Source organism: Perognathus longimembris, chromosome 4, assembly GCF_023159225.1.
Source record: "Perognathus longimembris pacificus isolate PPM17 chromosome 4, ASM2315922v1, whole genome shotgun sequence".
Taxonomy (NCBI): domain Eukaryota; kingdom Metazoa; phylum Chordata; class Mammalia; order Rodentia; family Heteromyidae; genus Perognathus; species Perognathus longimembris.
The window spans coordinates 27,787,529-27,806,318 of NC_063164.1; the positions used below are offsets into that span (position 1 = coordinate 27,787,529).

General features: G+C 35.8%; 1 protein-coding gene across 5 annotated transcripts in view; it reads right to left on the reverse strand.

Annotated features, from left to right (window-relative positions):
* Nbeal1 (neurobeachin like 1) overlaps positions 1 to 18,790 on the reverse strand; it is a 151,281-nt gene that overhangs the window by 58,921 nt on the left and 73,570 nt on the right. For all 5 annotated transcript variants that reach the window (XM_048344930.1, XM_048344927.1, XM_048344926.1 and 2 more), the window contains 15 exons: positions 16,731 to 16,820; positions 14,518 to 14,686; positions 13,970 to 14,103; positions 13,204 to 13,363; positions 12,994 to 13,096; positions 12,346 to 12,502; positions 10,530 to 10,688; positions 8,605 to 8,764; positions 7,384 to 7,472; positions 5,163 to 5,729; positions 4,606 to 4,781; positions 3,154 to 3,307; positions 2,753 to 2,881; positions 517 to 822; positions 277 to 426 (listed from right to left, as the gene is read on the reverse strand). In XM_048344930.1, coding sequence (XP_048200887.1) covers positions 277 to 426; positions 517 to 822; positions 2,753 to 2,881; positions 3,154 to 3,307; positions 4,606 to 4,781; positions 5,163 to 5,729; positions 7,384 to 7,472; positions 8,605 to 8,764; positions 10,530 to 10,688; positions 12,346 to 12,502; positions 12,994 to 13,096; positions 13,204 to 13,363; positions 13,970 to 14,103; positions 14,518 to 14,686; positions 16,731 to 16,820 — 2,703 coding nt within the window. The remainder of the gene's footprint in view (positions 1 to 276; positions 427 to 516; positions 823 to 2,752; positions 2,882 to 3,153; positions 3,308 to 4,605; positions 4,782 to 5,162; positions 5,730 to 7,383; positions 7,473 to 8,604; positions 8,765 to 10,529; positions 10,689 to 12,345; positions 12,503 to 12,993; positions 13,097 to 13,203; positions 13,364 to 13,969; positions 14,104 to 14,517; positions 14,687 to 16,730; positions 16,821 to 18,790) is intronic.

An 18,790-nucleotide genomic window follows, 5' to 3' on the forward strand; every position in this document is an offset into this window, starting at 1 on the left:
TTTACATTTTAAATGCTTGAAATCATTGCAAAAGGCTTAATTTGAAAACATTTAAATTTTTTTTTTGCCAGTCCTAGGGCTTGAACTCATCAGGTTCTGGGCACTGTCCCTGAGCTTCTTTGGTCAAGGCTAGCACTCTACCACTTGAGCCTCAGTGCCATTCCCAGCTTTTTCTGTTTCTGTAGTATGAAAGAATCAAACCCAGGGCTTCATGCATGCTAGGCAAGCACTCTATCACTAAGCTGCATTCCCAGCCTGAGATATAATATTTTTTACCTGAAATTTGAGTTTGCTTTCCCCTCCTTCTCGATCTCGTTTATGCATATTCACCATTAAAGCTTCATAACAAGTCTTCCAATAAAGTGCCATGTTTTCATGACCATCATAAAATGTATGAGTTTCATACTGCTTCATGTAAGGTACAATCTTATTTAAAAAACAAAGAATACATAGAATTTATATACTTCTAAAAAACTGATGTAGCAGAAAAATTTTGCTCAAAAAGATGAAACTTACATATTTTTCAATGTAAACTTGCCATTCATTTGAACTGCAATAATCTTGAAAATCTTCAAAAAATGAGGAACTACCATTGGTAAAAGGTAAAGAAGGCAGGTGCAAGTTCATGAAGAGAAGTTCATAAATTTTTGAAACCAGAGTACGAACAAGGGGAATCAAAAATGAATACATTTCAGTCTGTTCTCTGATTGACTGGCTGAGAACATGTTCTAGTTTCCCTAAAATGTAACATGCTTCATCCTGATTTTCAATCACTTTGGTCTGAAGAAGGGTGTTTAGCTTAGCTGATGCCATTGCACAAACCTGGAAGAAAACAGGCAAGATGAGAAAAGCAGAGTAAAATATTTAATGATAGAAAAGGTTTTATGCCACTCTTCAAGTTCAGAACTCTGATATAATAATTGTCAATAATCATAAAAGGTCCCATATGGCTTACCTTATTGCTAAGGTATTCAGTTAGCCTGTCAAGCTTCCATAGTTATTGACATAAAGCATGAGATTCTTGAGTCAAAATCAGAGAGCTACAGGAGTGGTTATAGCTACATTATCATCAATTGAACTTGCACAAAGACTGCTCAGAGAGGTGCACCAACCATGGGAAATCTGAATTTTCTTTCACATTTTACTTTTGTTTTGTGCCAGTCCTGGGGCTTGAACTCAGTGCCCGGACATTGCCTGGGCAAGCTAAACTAACTGAACTCTTTTGCTCAGGCTAGCTCTCTACCACTTGAACCACAGTTTCACTTTAGTTTAGTTTTGTTAATTGGAGGTATGAGTCTCACGGACTTTTTGCTTGGGTTGGCTTTGAACCATCATTCTCAGATTTCAGTCTCTTGAGTAGCTAGGATTATAGGCACGAGCCACCAGTACCTGGATTTATGTTTTATTTTTTAAAATAATTTTTAAGGGGCTGGGAATATGGCCTAGTGGCAAGAGTGCTTGCCTCCTACACATGAAGCTCTCGGTTCGAGAAAATGGCCAGAAGGGGCGCTGTGGCGCAGGTGGCAGAGTGCTAGCCTTGAGTGGGAAGAAGCCAGGGAAGGTGCTCAGGCCCTGAGTCCAAGGCCCAGGACTGGTCAAAAAAAAAAAAAATAATAATAATAATTTTTAAATTACCTTTAAGTGGTTGTACAAAGGGGTTCAATTCAGCATGTCAGTTTATAAGCACAATGCATCTTGATCAATGTTACACCTTACATTTTCTCCCATCCCTCCAACCCAACTCATCGCCACTCCATTTCACGCATGCATATTGAATATCATGAATGTGTTCACTCAACTCTCCTGTCTTCTCCCACCCCATTCCCTACCTTCATCCTTCCTCCCCAAAACACATTTCAGCTTTCTGTTACTCATTTTGTTAAGCGGTAAGTTAGTTGTTCAAAGGAGTTACACCACTGCAATCCTCCTTTGCACACACCATACTTTAGTCAATATGATTATATATATGAATATGACCTTGTATATGTCTTCATATATGTTTACAATTTAAATCTAACTTCCACATCTGAGAGAAACCATGCATGCATCCTTTGTCTCTCCTGTGAGACAAAGCCTGACTTACTTTACTTAACATAATTTTTTCAAAGTCCATACATTTCCCTGCATGAAGGAACATTTTAGAAAAATATAAACCTTAAACTGCACATATTTAGTCTACATGGTCTGTCTAGCACCTAGCAAGCTAGACTAAATATAGATGATATTGGGTAATGTTTCTAGTATAAGCTATGAATAAATCCTATAAAAGGCATTCTTAAGAGTACATGAAGTTTGGTTGGATGCCAATGGCTCATGCCTATAATCCTAGCTACTATGGAAGCTGAGACCTGAGGATCATGGTTTGAAGCCAGCATGAGTAGGAAGTCCCTGAGCCTTTTATCTCCAATGATCCACTAAAAGCCAGAAACAGAACTGTGGTTCAAGTGATATAGCACCAGCCTTGAGAGAAAAAGCTCAGGTACAGCACTTAGGCTCTGAGTTCAAGCCCCAATAATGGCACACACACACAAAAATACATTAAGTCATAAATACGAAGAAGACATAATCAATTAACTGCCTCTTAAGCTGCTCTCTGATCTCACAAAATTAAAATTTTAGGTAGGGTCATAGATAATACAGATGTTTTGGGAACTAATAAAATGAAGTTTTGAAAAGGCATTACCAACTAATTGACACATAAATAACTATACAGTATGCAAGTACAGGAAATAATATAAAATAAATGACCAACCTGCAAACTGCCCTTTCCAATGAATCCCAAAAGCAATTGTATCTGAATTTGGGAGAGTTTTATCCCTACTGGATTCTCAGAATACCATACTGACAGACAGTCGAAGAGTAGCATGATATCCTCTAAAAGCTAACAGAAAAGAAAAAATTGAGAAATAAAACATTCAGTTTTTAGATGTACTGATGAAATTTCCCCCAACATTAATATAAATCTTAAATATTTCAAAGCTAGTCCAATGTCTAGTTTACAAAAGTCAAAAGAATTTTCTAATAGCAAACAAAATCTGTGGTTTGTTATCATCTTATCCATGTTTAACCTGCATCTGATTAAGTATTACTGCTCTACAAAGAGGGAGAGCCAAATTGATTTCTTAAAATTAACTTTAAAGGAATGTCACTAACCTTCTCAGTCCACATATTTGAATTGACTAGTCCCTCTGAGTGTAGAAAGTCCTGTATGATCAGCATAAGTCGAAAGGCATTTTCAGCAGTTACCAGGTTAATTTTTGCTTCTCTGTTTTCTGTGACTGTCCATTCTAACATTTTCTGTAGCAAACTAAGTATAAAACAAAAATCCTCTTAAAACTGCTGTATGGGGGCTGGGGATATGACCTAGTGGCAAGAGTGCTTGCCTTGTATACATGAGGCCCTGGGTTCGATTCCCCAGCACCACATATACAGAAAATGGCCAGAAGTGGTGCTGTGGCTCAAGTGGCAGAGTGCTAGCCTTGAGCAAAAAGAAGCCAGGGACAGTGCTCAGGCCCTGAGTTCAAGGCCCAGGACTGGCAAACCCCCCCCCCCCAAAAAAAAAACTGCTGTATGAAGGAATGCAGTTGGGAGGGACCAGGAAGAATAATGAAAGGGGTGACAATGATTAAGATTCATTGTATTCATATACTACTTTGTTGAATGGCAACTATTTATATAACTACTTAAAATAAACTTAAAAAAGAATGCTCAGAAAGACATTAAGACATGAAAGAAAAAGAACATTAACAACTGTTTACTAGCAGTTTTCTATCTCCAATAACACATCTGTAGATGTAACTAAAAAGTTGCATATTAAATTTAATAATAGAGCAACTTTTTAATGTCTAGAGCAGAATATTTTCAATATACAACTTTAAAGGTCAAAGTGAACTTGATTTGGAAAAATATTAAAATGCTATGAAAATAACTCATACTCTATTTTCTCTAAAATACTTTCTTTAAAAAATTTAGAAATTATCTGGGTATCAGTGGCTCATGCCTATAATCCTAGCTACTCAAGAGGTTGAGATCTGAGGATCAATGTCTCATGTCAGCTTAGCAGACAAATCCCAAACTCTTATCTCCAATTAACCAGCCCAACATTGGAACTGGAGATATTGCTCAAGAGGTAGAGCACCAGCCATAAATGAGAAAAACTTAAAAATTTGCAAGAATTGCTTGCTAAGAATTGCCTTCTGCCTTAGAGAGAGTTTGAGGGAAAACAGGTAAGAAGTTAATTAATTCTTGGTATACTCTTATTAGAGTCCCATTATCTATAGGGAACACTAAATGCTTTAGAAATGTTCATGATGATACTACCTTTATTCCATGGCAACCCTCAAATGTGAACAATACATCAAGTCCTAAGATACTGCAGAAAAAATTTAAATAAGAAGTGTGAAATAATTTAAAACTCTTTTGATTTAAATATCAAATTTTATTTCTTTCTACATTTTACTAGAATAATAAAACACAGGAAAAGGATTTAAGCATAATTTCTGTTTTTTCCCCTGTCCATTTACTCCTAAGTATTCAATGACCAATATCTTTTAGACTCCTGACAATTCCAAAAGTAAGATTAAAAATCCCTAAGTGAATGCTTACATTAGTTTTATTTCATCTGATGGCCGAAGTAGCTCACTGGATATTCCTGGTTTACTTAGTGCTGAAAACACTTGTCCCCTTTCAATCCAAGTATCATCATCAGACTTTTCTAGTCCCTTACACATTATGTAATTCAAAATACTTGTCAGCAATTGAATAAGTTCTTCCTCACATCTCTATAAAAAAGATAATGTAAATGAGTTATTGATTAAGGAAGTGTTAAAAGCATATCCTAAGAACTATCATCACATATACTTCAAAAATGCCTTGATGAAGCTGGAATTTTAATTGGCTCTGGAGATGATAGGTGCATGAAACAATAACTTTGTTATCAAAACACTCACAGGACTGGAAATGTAAATCACTGGTAAAGCACTTGCCATGAATGTACCAGGTCCTGTTTTTAATCTTTACCACCTCATTAGGCTTCTAAGCCATACATTATGAGACTTATAACAGGAATATGAAATCATTAATGTGTTTACAGAGTACTGATCCAAGTACATGTAATAGACATGAAAATTAAAATATTATTTGAAAAACATAAGCAATTTTACCTCCTGGTTTTCCAGTAAAGAGAAGTCATCACTAAAGCCGATATCATTGGTGATGCTACCTTCCTTGTCAGGCTGCACAGGAAATGACTTACTAGACTCTATGGGAGATGGTGTACTAGGTAGACTGTCTGTGATTTGGCTTCTATCACTGAGTTCACAAGAGTCGATTCCAGTAAGATCTAAACTCAAATCTGAAGGGTTACTATGCCAGAATTCTTCTTGATTCTCTGATTTGAATGACAGTTCTCCCACAGAACTATCTTCTTGAAATAATGGTGTGTTTAAATCTAGTGAGTGTCTATCCTCGGAACTCCAGTAATCTGAAGGCACATTAGCTGAAGTAAAAGAGTTGACTTTTTCTTCATCTGTCTTTTCAAAGTTACCATTAGTGTCTTCACCAGATGGACATTTATTTTCTTTCACTAAAACACTCCTACAATGTTTATGAAGAAAATTTCCATTTTTAAAATCTGCTTTTAAAAAAAGTCTAACCAAAGTGTCTTGCCAACCCACTTGTTGTGATATCTGATATGCTGAATCTGGCTGAGACTTCAGTATCTGTAAAATCTGCAAATAAATTAAGAACAAAAATTCCTCAAAAAGTATACAGTACTTTATATCAACAGTTTTCTTTTCAGATATTCTAATGACAAAGTAATTTTTTAAAACTATGAAATGACATACTATCAAAACTTTCTATTCTTAACTATATTGTAACCCTTTTTCGAGGAATGGATGTCTTAACTATATGTTACTCATATAAATTAAGGATGTATTTAAGATGTGTGCTGAAAGATAAAAAAAAGGAAAGAAAAGATGATCTTCCACATGCCAATGTACACCTGCTATTAATTTACTTAGACAGCATAGGTATATGATAGTATATACATCATAAGCAAAATTAAAACCTCCCTGAGATACAAACTACTGAATACAAAAGTATTTGCAGTAAGACAATGTTATATTGTTAAAATATGCAAGTTTGGTTCTTACAAATGAGGGAAACCATGCAACCTACTTTTCTTTGAGTTTGGCTTATTTCATTTAATATAATTTTTTCCAGGTTCTAATGGGGCAATGATATTCTTTCTGATGGAAGCATATAACTCCATTGTGTACATACATTACATCTTCTTGATCCATTCATCTACTGAGGGTCATCTGGGTTGATCCATATCTTAGCTATGGTAAATAATGCTTCAATGAATATGGTTGTGCTAGTAGCTTTAGTATGGCCTTCTTTGTGGTCATTTGGGTAAATGCCCAGAAGTGGGATTGCTGGATCATAGGCGAGCTCTATGTTTAGTCTTTTGAGGAACCTCCATAATGCTTTCCAGAATGGTTGAACAAATCTGCACTTCCACCAACAATGTAGTAGCATTCCCTTTTGGCCACATCCCCACCAGTATCTGTTGTTATTAGACTTCTTGATAATGGCCATTCTAACTGGTGTGATGTGGGATCTTAATGTTGTTTTGATTTGAATTTCTCTTATGGCCAGAGACGTTGAGCATTTCTTCATATATTTCTTAGCTATTTGTATTTCTTCTTCAGAGAAGTCTCTCTTTAAGTCTTTAGCCCACTTGTTAATGGAGTGGTTGTTTCTTAAAGGTTTTTTTTGGGGGGGGAATTTAATTTCTTGAGCTGAAGCCCCTGTCTACTGTATGGCTAGTGAAGATCTCCCATTCTGTGGGCCTTCTATATATCTTGCTAGCTATTCCTTTACTGAGCAGAAGCTCTGCAGTTTTATGCAATCCCATTTGTCCAACCTTTCTTATGATATTCTTAAGAGGGGATCTCAACAACCTAGTTGCTCAGTGCATAGGACTATATATAAGGAAGCATATCAACATGAACTCTGAGATATGGAAACAAGAGGTTCTTATGTCTTGTATGTAGAGTTTTTTTTCTTTCATTTCTCTTAGTTTTCTGTATCTTGTGTTTTGAATACAAAATTATTCGATGAGGGAAAGGGAAAGGGAATCACAGAAACATCATGTCAAAGGATGAACTAATGCAACAATGATACTCGACACTAGGTTGGATACGAACCTTACAACTTGGTGGGGAGGGAACAGGGAGAGGCAAGTAGGAGAAAATGAGGGATGGGGTAACAGTGTTTAAAAAACAAATGTAACCATCACCTTACTTATATAACTATACCCTCCCTGCTTATCAGATTAAAAAAATTAAAAAATTAAAAATATGTAAGTTTACTAACCTTCCTGCAAAGAGCCACTCTGACATTTACATATGTTCTGTGAGATATATATACTACAGATAGCAGATCCTTGAAATTAATAACAGGATCTATATTGGGACGAAGCAAAAAGTTAAAATTAAATTTCATTGATAGTGAAAGAAAGAACTGTGAGTATTGCTTATATACATGCTGAAATAGAACTGATTCACTAAAATGAGAATTCTAAGTATGTTCAAATTTTACGGAATAATTTGATAACTTCCTAAGCCAATCTCAAATAATTTGTTTAATTACTGAACATACTATTGCTATTGCATGGCTCTAATACTATTATTTTTCTTTTACTATAAATGGCTTATCAATGATACTTGATCAACTACTCAAAACAAAGAATCTTACCAAGAATCTTACCAAAGATCATACCAAGTATGATCTAAGATGTGACAGCCTCACCCAGTATCTATTATAAATTCTACTAGTTCTAAATACTGATCAAAACTTATTATAACCAGACACCAGTGACTCACACCTGTAATACTAGCTACTTAGGAGTCTGAGATTTGAGGATCAAGGTCTGAAGCCAGCCCAGGCAGGAAAGTCTGTGGGATTCTTATCTCCAAATAGCCACCAAAAAAGGCAGAAGTGGAGCTGTGGTTCAAGTGGTAAAGCACTAGCCTTGAGCACAAAAGCTTAGGGACAGTGCCCCGGCCCTAAGTTCAAGCCCCAGGACTGTCACAAAAAACAAACAAACAAAAAACCTATGCCTAAAAAAATTTTGAGTTAAATGTGGTAGCATATACCAGCAATCCCAGTGCTTATAACACTGACACAGGAAGATTATGAATTTGAGGGTAGTCTGAGCTATCTAAACAAAAAAGTAAAATAAAATAAATAGTAACATAAAATAATAAAGTATAAACTAAAGCTAATTTCAGGTAATTAGCTTTCATTTTGTCTTTAAAAATGTAAAGCTCTTTTGAAAAAAAGAATCTTTTGTACATACTTTCTCTGCTATCCTTCTCTTGTTTATGAATTAAACTACTAACTTAATCACTGAGTTAGAAAGCAGTTACTGAGTAAGGCAATGTGGCATGTGACCTGGAGAGACAAAAAAAAAAAAAAGGGAAGAAATAGTACCTAAGGAAGACCTGCTGAATCAAACCTCCTGAGAAAGGTTAAAAACCGTATCTTCTAGGAAGAAAAAATTCTTAAATATAGTATTTTAAGTCTTAGCCATACCTGTATTTATGATTTGATTGGTAAGATTTTTAATGAGAGAAGTATTAATGAGTGCTTCATTAAGAAGGAGTCCCAATCCTGAGTAGCCAACTTCTCTAAGTCGAATACGTTGTTTACTTCGTTCATACACATTTGTGCATTTCAACATTTGTTCCATAACCTGGTCACAAGTAATATAGTCTTTTCAATACAGAGGACAAAGAACAGTGTTTGTTTAGGTCAATACTGAGTGATATATTCCTGAATACTGTTTTCTTGAGAATCATTTATTTCTTCATTATAAATATAAATAAATTGACATGGTGGCACACACCTGTAAACATAGAACTTGTGAAATCAGGAAAGAAGGAAGAGTTCAAAGCTAGCCTAAGCTACAAAGCAAGACCATGACTGGAAAAATTAGGGCTGATGATGTAGATCAGTGGTAGAAAGCTTGTCTAGCATATGCATGGTAGGGTCAATCCCGAGTTATTAAAAAACAAAACAAATAAAGGAATAGCCACCTGCACACTAACAGGGAAAAATACTATATTAATATACAATCATTAGAAATTCACCTGAGGGGCTGGGGATATAGCCTAGTGGCAAGAGTGCCTGCCTCGGATACACGAGGCCCTAGGTTCGATTCCCCAGCACCACATATACAGAAAATGGCCAGAAGCGGCGCTGTGGCTCAAGTGGCAGAGTGCTAGCCTTGAGCGGGAAGAAGCCAGGGACGGTGCTCGGGCCCTGAGTCCAAGGCCCAGGACTGGCCAAAAAAAAAGAAATTCACCTGAGAATAATATTAAAATGAAATGTATGTGTATTTGAATAAATATCTGAAACTTAAAATAACATACACATATTATATAAATTATATATCTATATGTATGTATGGAACCAAGGTATATCAGCACACCCTTGGGTCAACCTATTAATTTATCTAGCAGGTATCAATTTTCATGAACAAGAAAATATCTCTGTACCAACTAAAAGATCCATATGTTAAAATGGGAGAGAATAAATTAGTTCTAGGGGCTGGGGATATGGCCTAGTGGCAAGAGAGCTTGCCTTGTATACATGAGGCCCTGGGTTCGATTCCCCAGCACCCCATATACAGAAAACGGCCAGAGGTGGCGCTGTGGCTCAAGTGCCAGAGTGCTAGCCTTGAACCAGGGACAGTGCTCAAGCCCTGAGTCCAAGGCCCAGGACTGGCCAAAAAAAAAAAGAGAATGAATTAGTTCTAGGACTGAGATGAAAAATTTTAAGACACGTACTATAACTTCATCAGAATATCATAAACAATCCCTGAAAGGTTTGGAAGAAATAAAAATTAACCTCCATAAAGAAACCTTGTTTCTTATATTAAGAATGGCATGATAATGTGACAATTCTGCTGAGATGATTTATCAGATTACAATTAGGGTTTTGTTTTCTTTTGCAGTGCTGGGGATCCATGTAGGCCTTGTGTATGCTAAGTAAACACTCCATACTGAGCTATCTCCCCAGCCCAAAATACAGTTTTAAAGTATGCAAACAATTAGCATGAAAATAATGTATCAAAACAAACAACTTAAAATTAGAAATAGATATTAGTAGGCACATGCCTACCCAGGAGATTGAGATCTGAGGATCACAGTTTGAAGCTAGCCTAGGCAGACAAATCAATGATACCCTTAATTTCAGCCAGCCAGCAAAAACAGCTGGAACTGCAGGTATGACTCAGGAGGTAGAGCACCAGCCATGAGCAATAAAGGTGAGAGAGAGCATGAGGCCCTGAGTTCAAACCACACTGCTGGCAGGCATGCACACACACACATACACACATGCACATACACATGCACAAACACACCGACAAATCATTGTTAAGAGAATGGACAAGTTACAAGAAAATTCATATATACATAAATTTCCCTAAGTATGAGATACTTATAAAATGTTTATACCTTAAAAATCATTTCTCTTAATCTGTCCGAGTACTTCTGATTTAACAGCAAGGCATAAAGTATATCAGCATTTCCAGGTTCAAACAGCAGTAAGAAAAGCTGTCCTCTAGTTGGGCTGGTACGTAGTAGACCAAAGACTACATCCAAAATTCCAAAGAGCTTTTAAAGTTAACAAGAAACAAAGAATCATATTTATGTATACAAAAAAATAAGGTCATAAGCCATAAAATAACATTTAAGTTCTATACATCCTATTGCTTTAGGCTAACTGCACTGTGTGATGTTTTCTAAACCAGCCCTGCTTTTCCCCTTCAATACACTTTTGGCTTGCTTACTTTCTTTTGCATAGCTCCATACATTCAGTATTCAACATGTATTGAAACCATACCTAGCCTGCACTGTCCATATTGACAGACATCGCTTCCATGGTATTCCCTAGAACTCATAAATATGTAAAACTCATAAAACTTTATAGGACTTATATCTCCTATGTAGATAGGATAATATGTTTTGTGTTTCAATTATTTGTAAGCCCTTCTTATTGACTACTGTAAAGCTAAAAGTATGAAAATTGACTCATGAATGTTTAATATTACTCTAGACATATAATAAGTTCTCCAACTAATAGGTAAACACACTATAAAAATAGTGGAGTATAAAAATAGATTTTAGGCTGGGTGTTGGTGGCTCACGCCTGTAATCCTAGCTACTTAAGGGGCTGAGATCTGAGGATTATGGTTCAAAGCTAGCCAGGGCAGGGAACTCCATGAAACTCTTATCTTGAATATGAAAATTACTCAGAAAAAAACACAAGTGGTGCTGTTGCTCAAGTAGTACAGCACTAGCCTGGAGAGGAAAAAAAGCCAGGGATGGTGCTCAAGCCCTGAGTTGAAGTCCCAGGACTGGTATGGACACACAGACACACAGACACACACACCTTCAGACAAAATATTATGTTTTTTCCCACCACTACCACCAATAGGCTCTCATCTTCAACTAACCACCAGAAAACCAGAAGTGGCACTGTGGCTCAAAGTGGTAGAGCACCAGCCTTGAGCACAAAAGCTCAGTGACAATGCCTAGGACCTGAGTTCAAGCCCCAGGACCAAAAAAAAAAAAAAAATTGTTCCTCTCAGAAATTTTGTCACAGGAGCTGGGATGTAGCTCAGTAGCAAAGCACTTGCCTAGCAAGTGCAATGTCCTGCTTTTAATGCCCAATACCACAAAAGAAAAGACCAAAAACAATACAGAAAAACAAGAAAAACCAACCAAAAAATAAACCCTTGGGGCTGGGTATGTGGCTTAGTGGTAGACTGCTTGCCTAGCATACATGAAGCCCTGGGTTTGATTCCTCAACACCACATATATATTAAAAAAAAAAAAAAAAAGCCAGAAGTGGCACTGTGGCTCAGGTGATAGAGTGCTAGCCTTGAGTACAAAGAGGTTCAGAGACATTGCCCAGGCTCTGAGTTCAGGCTCCAGGACAGGCAAAGAAAAACACGCACACACACACACACACACACACACACACACACACAAAAAAAAAAAAAAAAAAAAAAAAAAACAGAAAAAGAAATTTTGTCACAGTAATAAAGTAGCTCACATGCATATTTTCTACCTAATTAAAAAAAAAAACAAATTACAATGTTATTAAACTTTCAGATAGTAGGTAAGATCTGCTTCTTTACATAATACCATGTTATACCAAATAACAAATACTTATTCTCAAAGCATTTAATGAACTGAATATTTAATATTATAAGATAATAGGGAATTATGAAAGTTAGAAAAAACAAATGTATCTCAAGTACAATACCTGTTCTTCTTCATTAGTAGCAGCTATGTAACCCATAATACTTTGTATTTCTTCATGAGTTCCACCTTTGCACAGAAAATATTTAATTAATCCATACAAAGAAGTCCTTATTGTTCGAATATCATCTAGAGATAGTTCATTATATTTACAACCATATCTGAAAGGAAAAAGAAGTATAAGACTTGAAATTTGAACTTTTGTATTTTTATATAACACAAAGCATAAAATATATTTCCATGCAACTATCACATGACGTTTTACCTTTAGCTTCTTTCTCTTTAAAAAAATTTTAATATCAAAACAGCTTATAATAGTACTATGAAACCAAAGCATCTATATGTGTGCTTTGAACATTACTAATTTATTTAATACAATTCTCAAAACAACCTGAAGAGGTCATAGTTTTAATGCGCTTTTCACAAATGAAGCAACTCAGAGGATTTCATTAAGTTGTCTTTAGCTATAAAATTATCAAAACCAATATTCATACTACTAGATAGACACAATGTTCATTGAAATTTTAGCCTCTTCTCTGAAGATAAAACACATTAGAATTGCTAGTTGAGAGAAACATTTACCCAATTCCATTCTGCCAAGTGGCAAGCAGAAAACAATACATCAAACTAAGAAGTAGCAAGGAAACCATACCCATAAAAAATCCTAAGTGTATCTAGGAGGAACTGCACACCATACTTCTTTCGGAAAACTCTCCTGCAATCTTTAATAATAGTCGAAAGATATTGTATATGACCTGAAACAAAAAGTCCACCTGTAAATAACATAGCTAAAGTAAATTCACATAGGTATTTATAAACTTCTAAAAGAACTATAAATTTTTATGTAACACCTTGCTCTCACCAATTCGAAAGGGGAAATCTCCACGGTTCCAAATACTGAAGTCAAAGAGCAAATAATGATACATTTGTTGCAGCAGGGGCATATTCTTTTCTAATGATACTTGTTCAATTAATAGTTGAATTGCCATCAACACATTAACATCCATTAAGGTGCCTGGCACCTGAAACCAAACAAAGGTGATTTCATAAAATAACTTCAGTTTAAATACTTGTCGCTAAACTATAATTGCAAAAAATTAGGGGCTGGGAATATGGCCTAGTGGCAAGAGTGCTTGCCTCGTATACATGAAGCCCAGGGTTTGATTCCCCAGCACCACATATTGGCCAGAAGTGGTGCTGTGGCTCAAGTGGCAGAGTGCTAGCCTTGAGCAAAAAGAAGCCAGGGACAGTGCTCAGGCCCTGAGTCCAAGCGCCAGAACTGGCAAAAAAAAAAAAAAAAAAAATTAGCTACATCTACTAAATGTAGTATCCTGGGTAAAAACAAACAACCCAATCATTAATCTTTCTGATGTAACACTAGAACATATTTTCCTAATGTCATATTCCTAAAATAATCTACATTTTTCAAATATCTCAAAAACTAAATACACATCGAAGTAGAAATAAAATAATTTTTTGTATAAAATGATTCCACAACAGTTTAAAAGCATCCTTTGAGACAAATTATTTATACTAATATAACATAGGTGTAAAACAGTAATCTTTAATAACATTTGTTTGGTAAAAAAAAATAAATGCTAACTGCTAATTATAATAATCTGGGTTACCTTCTGAAGTAAGGCACCAAGAGTTGCAACTCCATGGGACTGAATAAGATTGTCCTGATTGATAGGATGTCTCTGAATAAAGTGCTTCACAATCAAGATAAATGTTGCAACTAGATTTTTTTCTAGTCTGGACTCTACAGAAACAGGAATACATCATTAATTATCGTAATCACTCACTGCTTTTTTTTTTTAACATTCTTTGTATGAAAACGCATACTATAATAAAGAAGGAATCTGAATCAGTAGTTTTTTCAAGGCTTATTTGTAGAATGGAAATCTAAAAAGCAGCAACTGCATACTTACATGCATATATACTTTGCCTACTTCAAATTTAACAGTGTGATTCTTTTATCATTAAGAGAATAAACTAGGGATAGTCAAGAGCAAAACTATCATCTTCAGTGTTCTAGCAAACATTAAACTTCCTGAACTATTATTATCAGTTATATCAGAGCAGCTGTTACAGCTACAACTGGCTAAGTTTCCTATTAGTATTTATAGTATATTCTGGTTTACTGAAACTTCTTAATTACCAGTTTGTGTTATACCTGATGCTTTTGTGGAGGCCAGCATCACACACTCTCCTTCTATGGGTGCTATCAATTCAGCAACTGTGCTTTCATTTATTCCTTCAGAAATCTGTCCTTCATTAAAGTAGCTGATTTGTTCCAATAAAGGAAAGAGTACATTTAATCCACCAATGCAGTTGATGATGTCCTGAAAATAAAATCACATTTCTTTTTATTTCTTTCTTTTTTTTTTTTGCCAGTTCTGGGGCTTGAAGTCAAGGCCAGAGCACTGACCCTGTCCTGGTTTCTTCTTTTTTTTTCTTCATTTCTTTATTGTTAAAGTGATGTACAGAGGGGTTACTGTTTCATACGTAAGGCAGTGAGTACATTTCTTACCCAACTTGTTACCTCCTCCCTCATTTTTTCCCTGCCATTCCCCCATGAATTGTACAGTTTGTTTACACCACATAGTTTAGTTAGTATTCCTGTCACATGGGTTTGTCTTTTTATCCTTTGTCTCCCCATTTTGGTATTCCCTTTCCCTTCCCTAGTTCTAATACACATATACAATATCCAGAGTACTAAAATCAGTTACAGTGTTATCAGGGGTAAAAACACAGGAAAGAAAGACAAAAAGAAAAAGGGCATAATTTCACCTGGTATGTTGAAAATAACAACAATGATAAACTGCTTTTTTCCCTAACTTGGACTTCATTTTTCTTAGCATTATCATATGTGTTCATATGGACATAGCTATTGAGTTACTGTAATCTTCTGATAGGACTAGCCTAGACATGTACTAATTATTCCCAATGAGGAAAACCATAGAGTCTGTTTCTTTGTATCCCTGGCTTCCTTTTGTTCAAGGCTAGCATTCTACCACTTGAGCCACAGCGCCACTTCTGGCTTTTTCTGTTTATGTGGTGCTAAGGAATTGAACCCAGGGCTTCATGCATGCTAGGCAAGCACTCTACCGCTAAGCCACATTCCTAGCCCCACAATTTTTTAATTTTGTAGAAACAAGGGAAATTAAGTATCTATACAATTGCAAATTGTTGATAAACCTTAAGTAATTTGTAAGACAGCCAAAGCTGAAAGAATCCTGTTAAGCTTTCAAGGGCAGTCTCACAGGTCACCATAACTAACAGTACAGAGATTGTTTCAGATCATTTTTATAGACCTTTGTTTTCCAAATTTTAGGGATCTCAACAAAAGTTATCTAAATGTAACTGGTAAGAAAACCTTATAATTTAACTCCAACAATATAAAGAATAAACAGTTATTCACCAGGCAAGTTGGCATTGAAAAAAAAAAAACAGAAAAAAATGCACTTGGTGGTCAAGTATGACAGATTCTTTTGCTTTTAGTTAACAAAATTGTAGAAAGACTGGAATAGGAATATCTTGGATATTTTGCATAGGTTAGTGAAAATGTATTCTATGCCCTCTAATAATAAGACATTAATTTCTGTTCTAGTCATTATCTATAAAATGTGAATAACAGTGGGCACCAGTGGTTTCATGCCTGTAATAGTAACTACTCAGCAGGTTAAGAACTGAGGATTATGGCTCAAAGCTAGCCTAAGCATGAAAGTCCATGAGACTCTTATTTCCAATTATCTACCAAAAAAGCCAGAAATGGCATTATAGTTCAAGTGCTATAGTCATTCAATTATTATTATCTTTGGGGTGGGGGGCGAGTCTGTTATGGTGTTGAATTCAAGGCTTGGGTACTACCCTTGAGCTGTTTTGCTCAAGGCTAGTGCTTTACCACTTTAAGTTACTTTCAGTTTTCTGGTGATTAATTGGGATAAGACTCTCCTGCCCAGGTTGGCTTTACACTGCAATTCCCATATTTCAGCCTTCTGGGTAGCTAGTATCACAAGCATGAGACACCAGAGCCTAGCTAAATTATTTATTCTTTAAACCATACATCAGTGTAAAACTTTAACAGAGATTCATCTGGGGGCTAGGAATGTGGCCTAATGGTAGAGTGCTTGCCTCGCATACATGAAGCCCTGGGATCGATTCCTTAGCACCACATATATAGAAGAAGCCAGAAGTGGCACTGTGGCTCAAGAGGTAGAATGCTAGCCTTGAGCAAAAAGAAGCCAGGGACAATGCTCAGGCCCTGGGTCCAAGCTCCAGGACTGGAAAAAAAAAGATTCATCTGATGATAAGCAAAAGTGAAAATCCTTAAAGGGAACATTAAATTTACTTAAATTTTATTGTTATCCATAATTTCCAATTTACCTTAATGTCCCAGTTCACTACTTTATTTCCTGTTAATCTTCCATGTAGACAATTAGCAGATAAATCAAGGCAAATTGAATTTTTGCAGGCCTAGAATAAAAGAAAAATATAGGCAACAACTAAGTACAATTAGTACAAATCATAACTTTTACCATATAATGAACACTCACTATAATTTTAAAGGTGCATGATATAACTTATAACAACATGCCTGCCAATTGGCTTTTAGTATTACTGTTTTCTAAGCATACCTTCAAAAGAAAGACTCAAAGACTACATACATTCTAAAGCACTTACTCACCAAAATATGAAATAAATCACAAAACATATATGACAATATAAAAATCTAATCAAAGGAAGAAGATATTGTTTCCTTCATGTTACCATTATTGTAGTAAGAGCTTAATTTGCAACTCTATAAATTATTGGAATCATTCATCTTCTATCCATACAGATATACAGCTTTATACTCCCATCTACACATTTCTAGACTAAGGCACTGTTATATTTAGTCCTATTAAAAACAAAGAAACTTAAAATTTTAGCACACGTTAGTTAGCTGGGCACAAGTGGTCCAAGCCTGTAATCAAGCTACTCAGGAGCTTGAGATGTGGAGGATCATGTTTCTTGGACAGCTCAAATAGAAAAGTTTGCTATGGCCAGTGATGTAGAGCACTTTTTCATATGTCTCTTGGCCATTCTCATTTCCTCATCAGAGAAGTCCCTTTTTAAAGTCTTTAGCCTACTTGTTGAGGGGGGTATTGGTTCTTTGCGGTTTTGTTTTGGAGGAATGTAATTTTTTTAGTTCTGCATATATTTTGCTAGATTCGGTTCCTAATTAACCAGCAAAAATCTAGGCTGAAGGCCTGGCTCAACTAGCTGAGCCAGTGGAAGGCCCTGAGTTGAAGCCCTAGTAGCACACACACACACACACACACATACACTTACACACATGTGCGCACACACCACAAACACACACACAAATTAGCACATCTGATGTGACTATTTTTCTCTTAATTCAATTGAGTAAATTTGTATTAATTAACTAATGAATAAACCATGTCAGTCTCAGAGTCAGAAACGTCTTTCCCCATTTCTTCTTTTGTTTTCATACTACATATTTATTAAACGTTGATACTGCAGACTAAATTTTTTTCTAAAACAAAAACCTAGATGCATTACTCTACTGCACAAAACCCTATCCATTGCCTATTTACATGACACATGAGGTTTGCTATAATCTGGTTTTTACATGTTCTCTAAACTCATTCCCTGCCATTTGGTTTTAGTGATCACTATTCCAAACTCAAATTATACACACAGAATCTCATTTTAGTCTTTGCCTTTGTATATCTTCCTCACTGTGTGTGCCTCCTCAATACTGCCTTTTAAACACGAATCAACCCAACTTCTCTATGATATTCTAACTTCCTGAAATAACCCATTTACAGGCTGAGAATGTAGCTTAGTGGTAGACTGCTTGCCTAGCATGATAAAGCCCTGGGTTCGATTCCTCAGCACCACATAAACACAAAAAAGCTGGAAATGGCACTGTGGCTCATGTGGCAGAATGTTAGCCTTGAGTAAAAAGAAGCCAAGGAAAGTGCTCAGGCCCTGCGTTCAAGCTCCAGGACTGGCAAAAAAAAAAAAAAAAGAAAAGAAAAGAAAAGAAAAGAAAAAGAATAACCCATTTCCATTTGTACCTATAGTATTATCTGCACTGTATTTCCAATACATCAATGCTGTATGTGCATTAAACAAACTAGCTTCTAAATTGAGTATTATCATTCACTAGAGCTATAAAGTCAATGAATTACTTGTCTTTACTGAGCTTCAGAAAACAAACTTAGAAAAGCTACAGATAATCCCATGTTCCTCCCAGGGCTTCTGTAAATTATAAAGTGAAACACTTGCCATAGTGCTTAATATATTATAAACATACAATGAATAGTAGCATGGTAAGTGAATGTATGTTTATAAAATTAATGTTTGTTTTTCTATTTGGTAATACTGGGTCTGAACTCATGGTTTTGCACTTGCTAGACGGCCACTTTACCCCT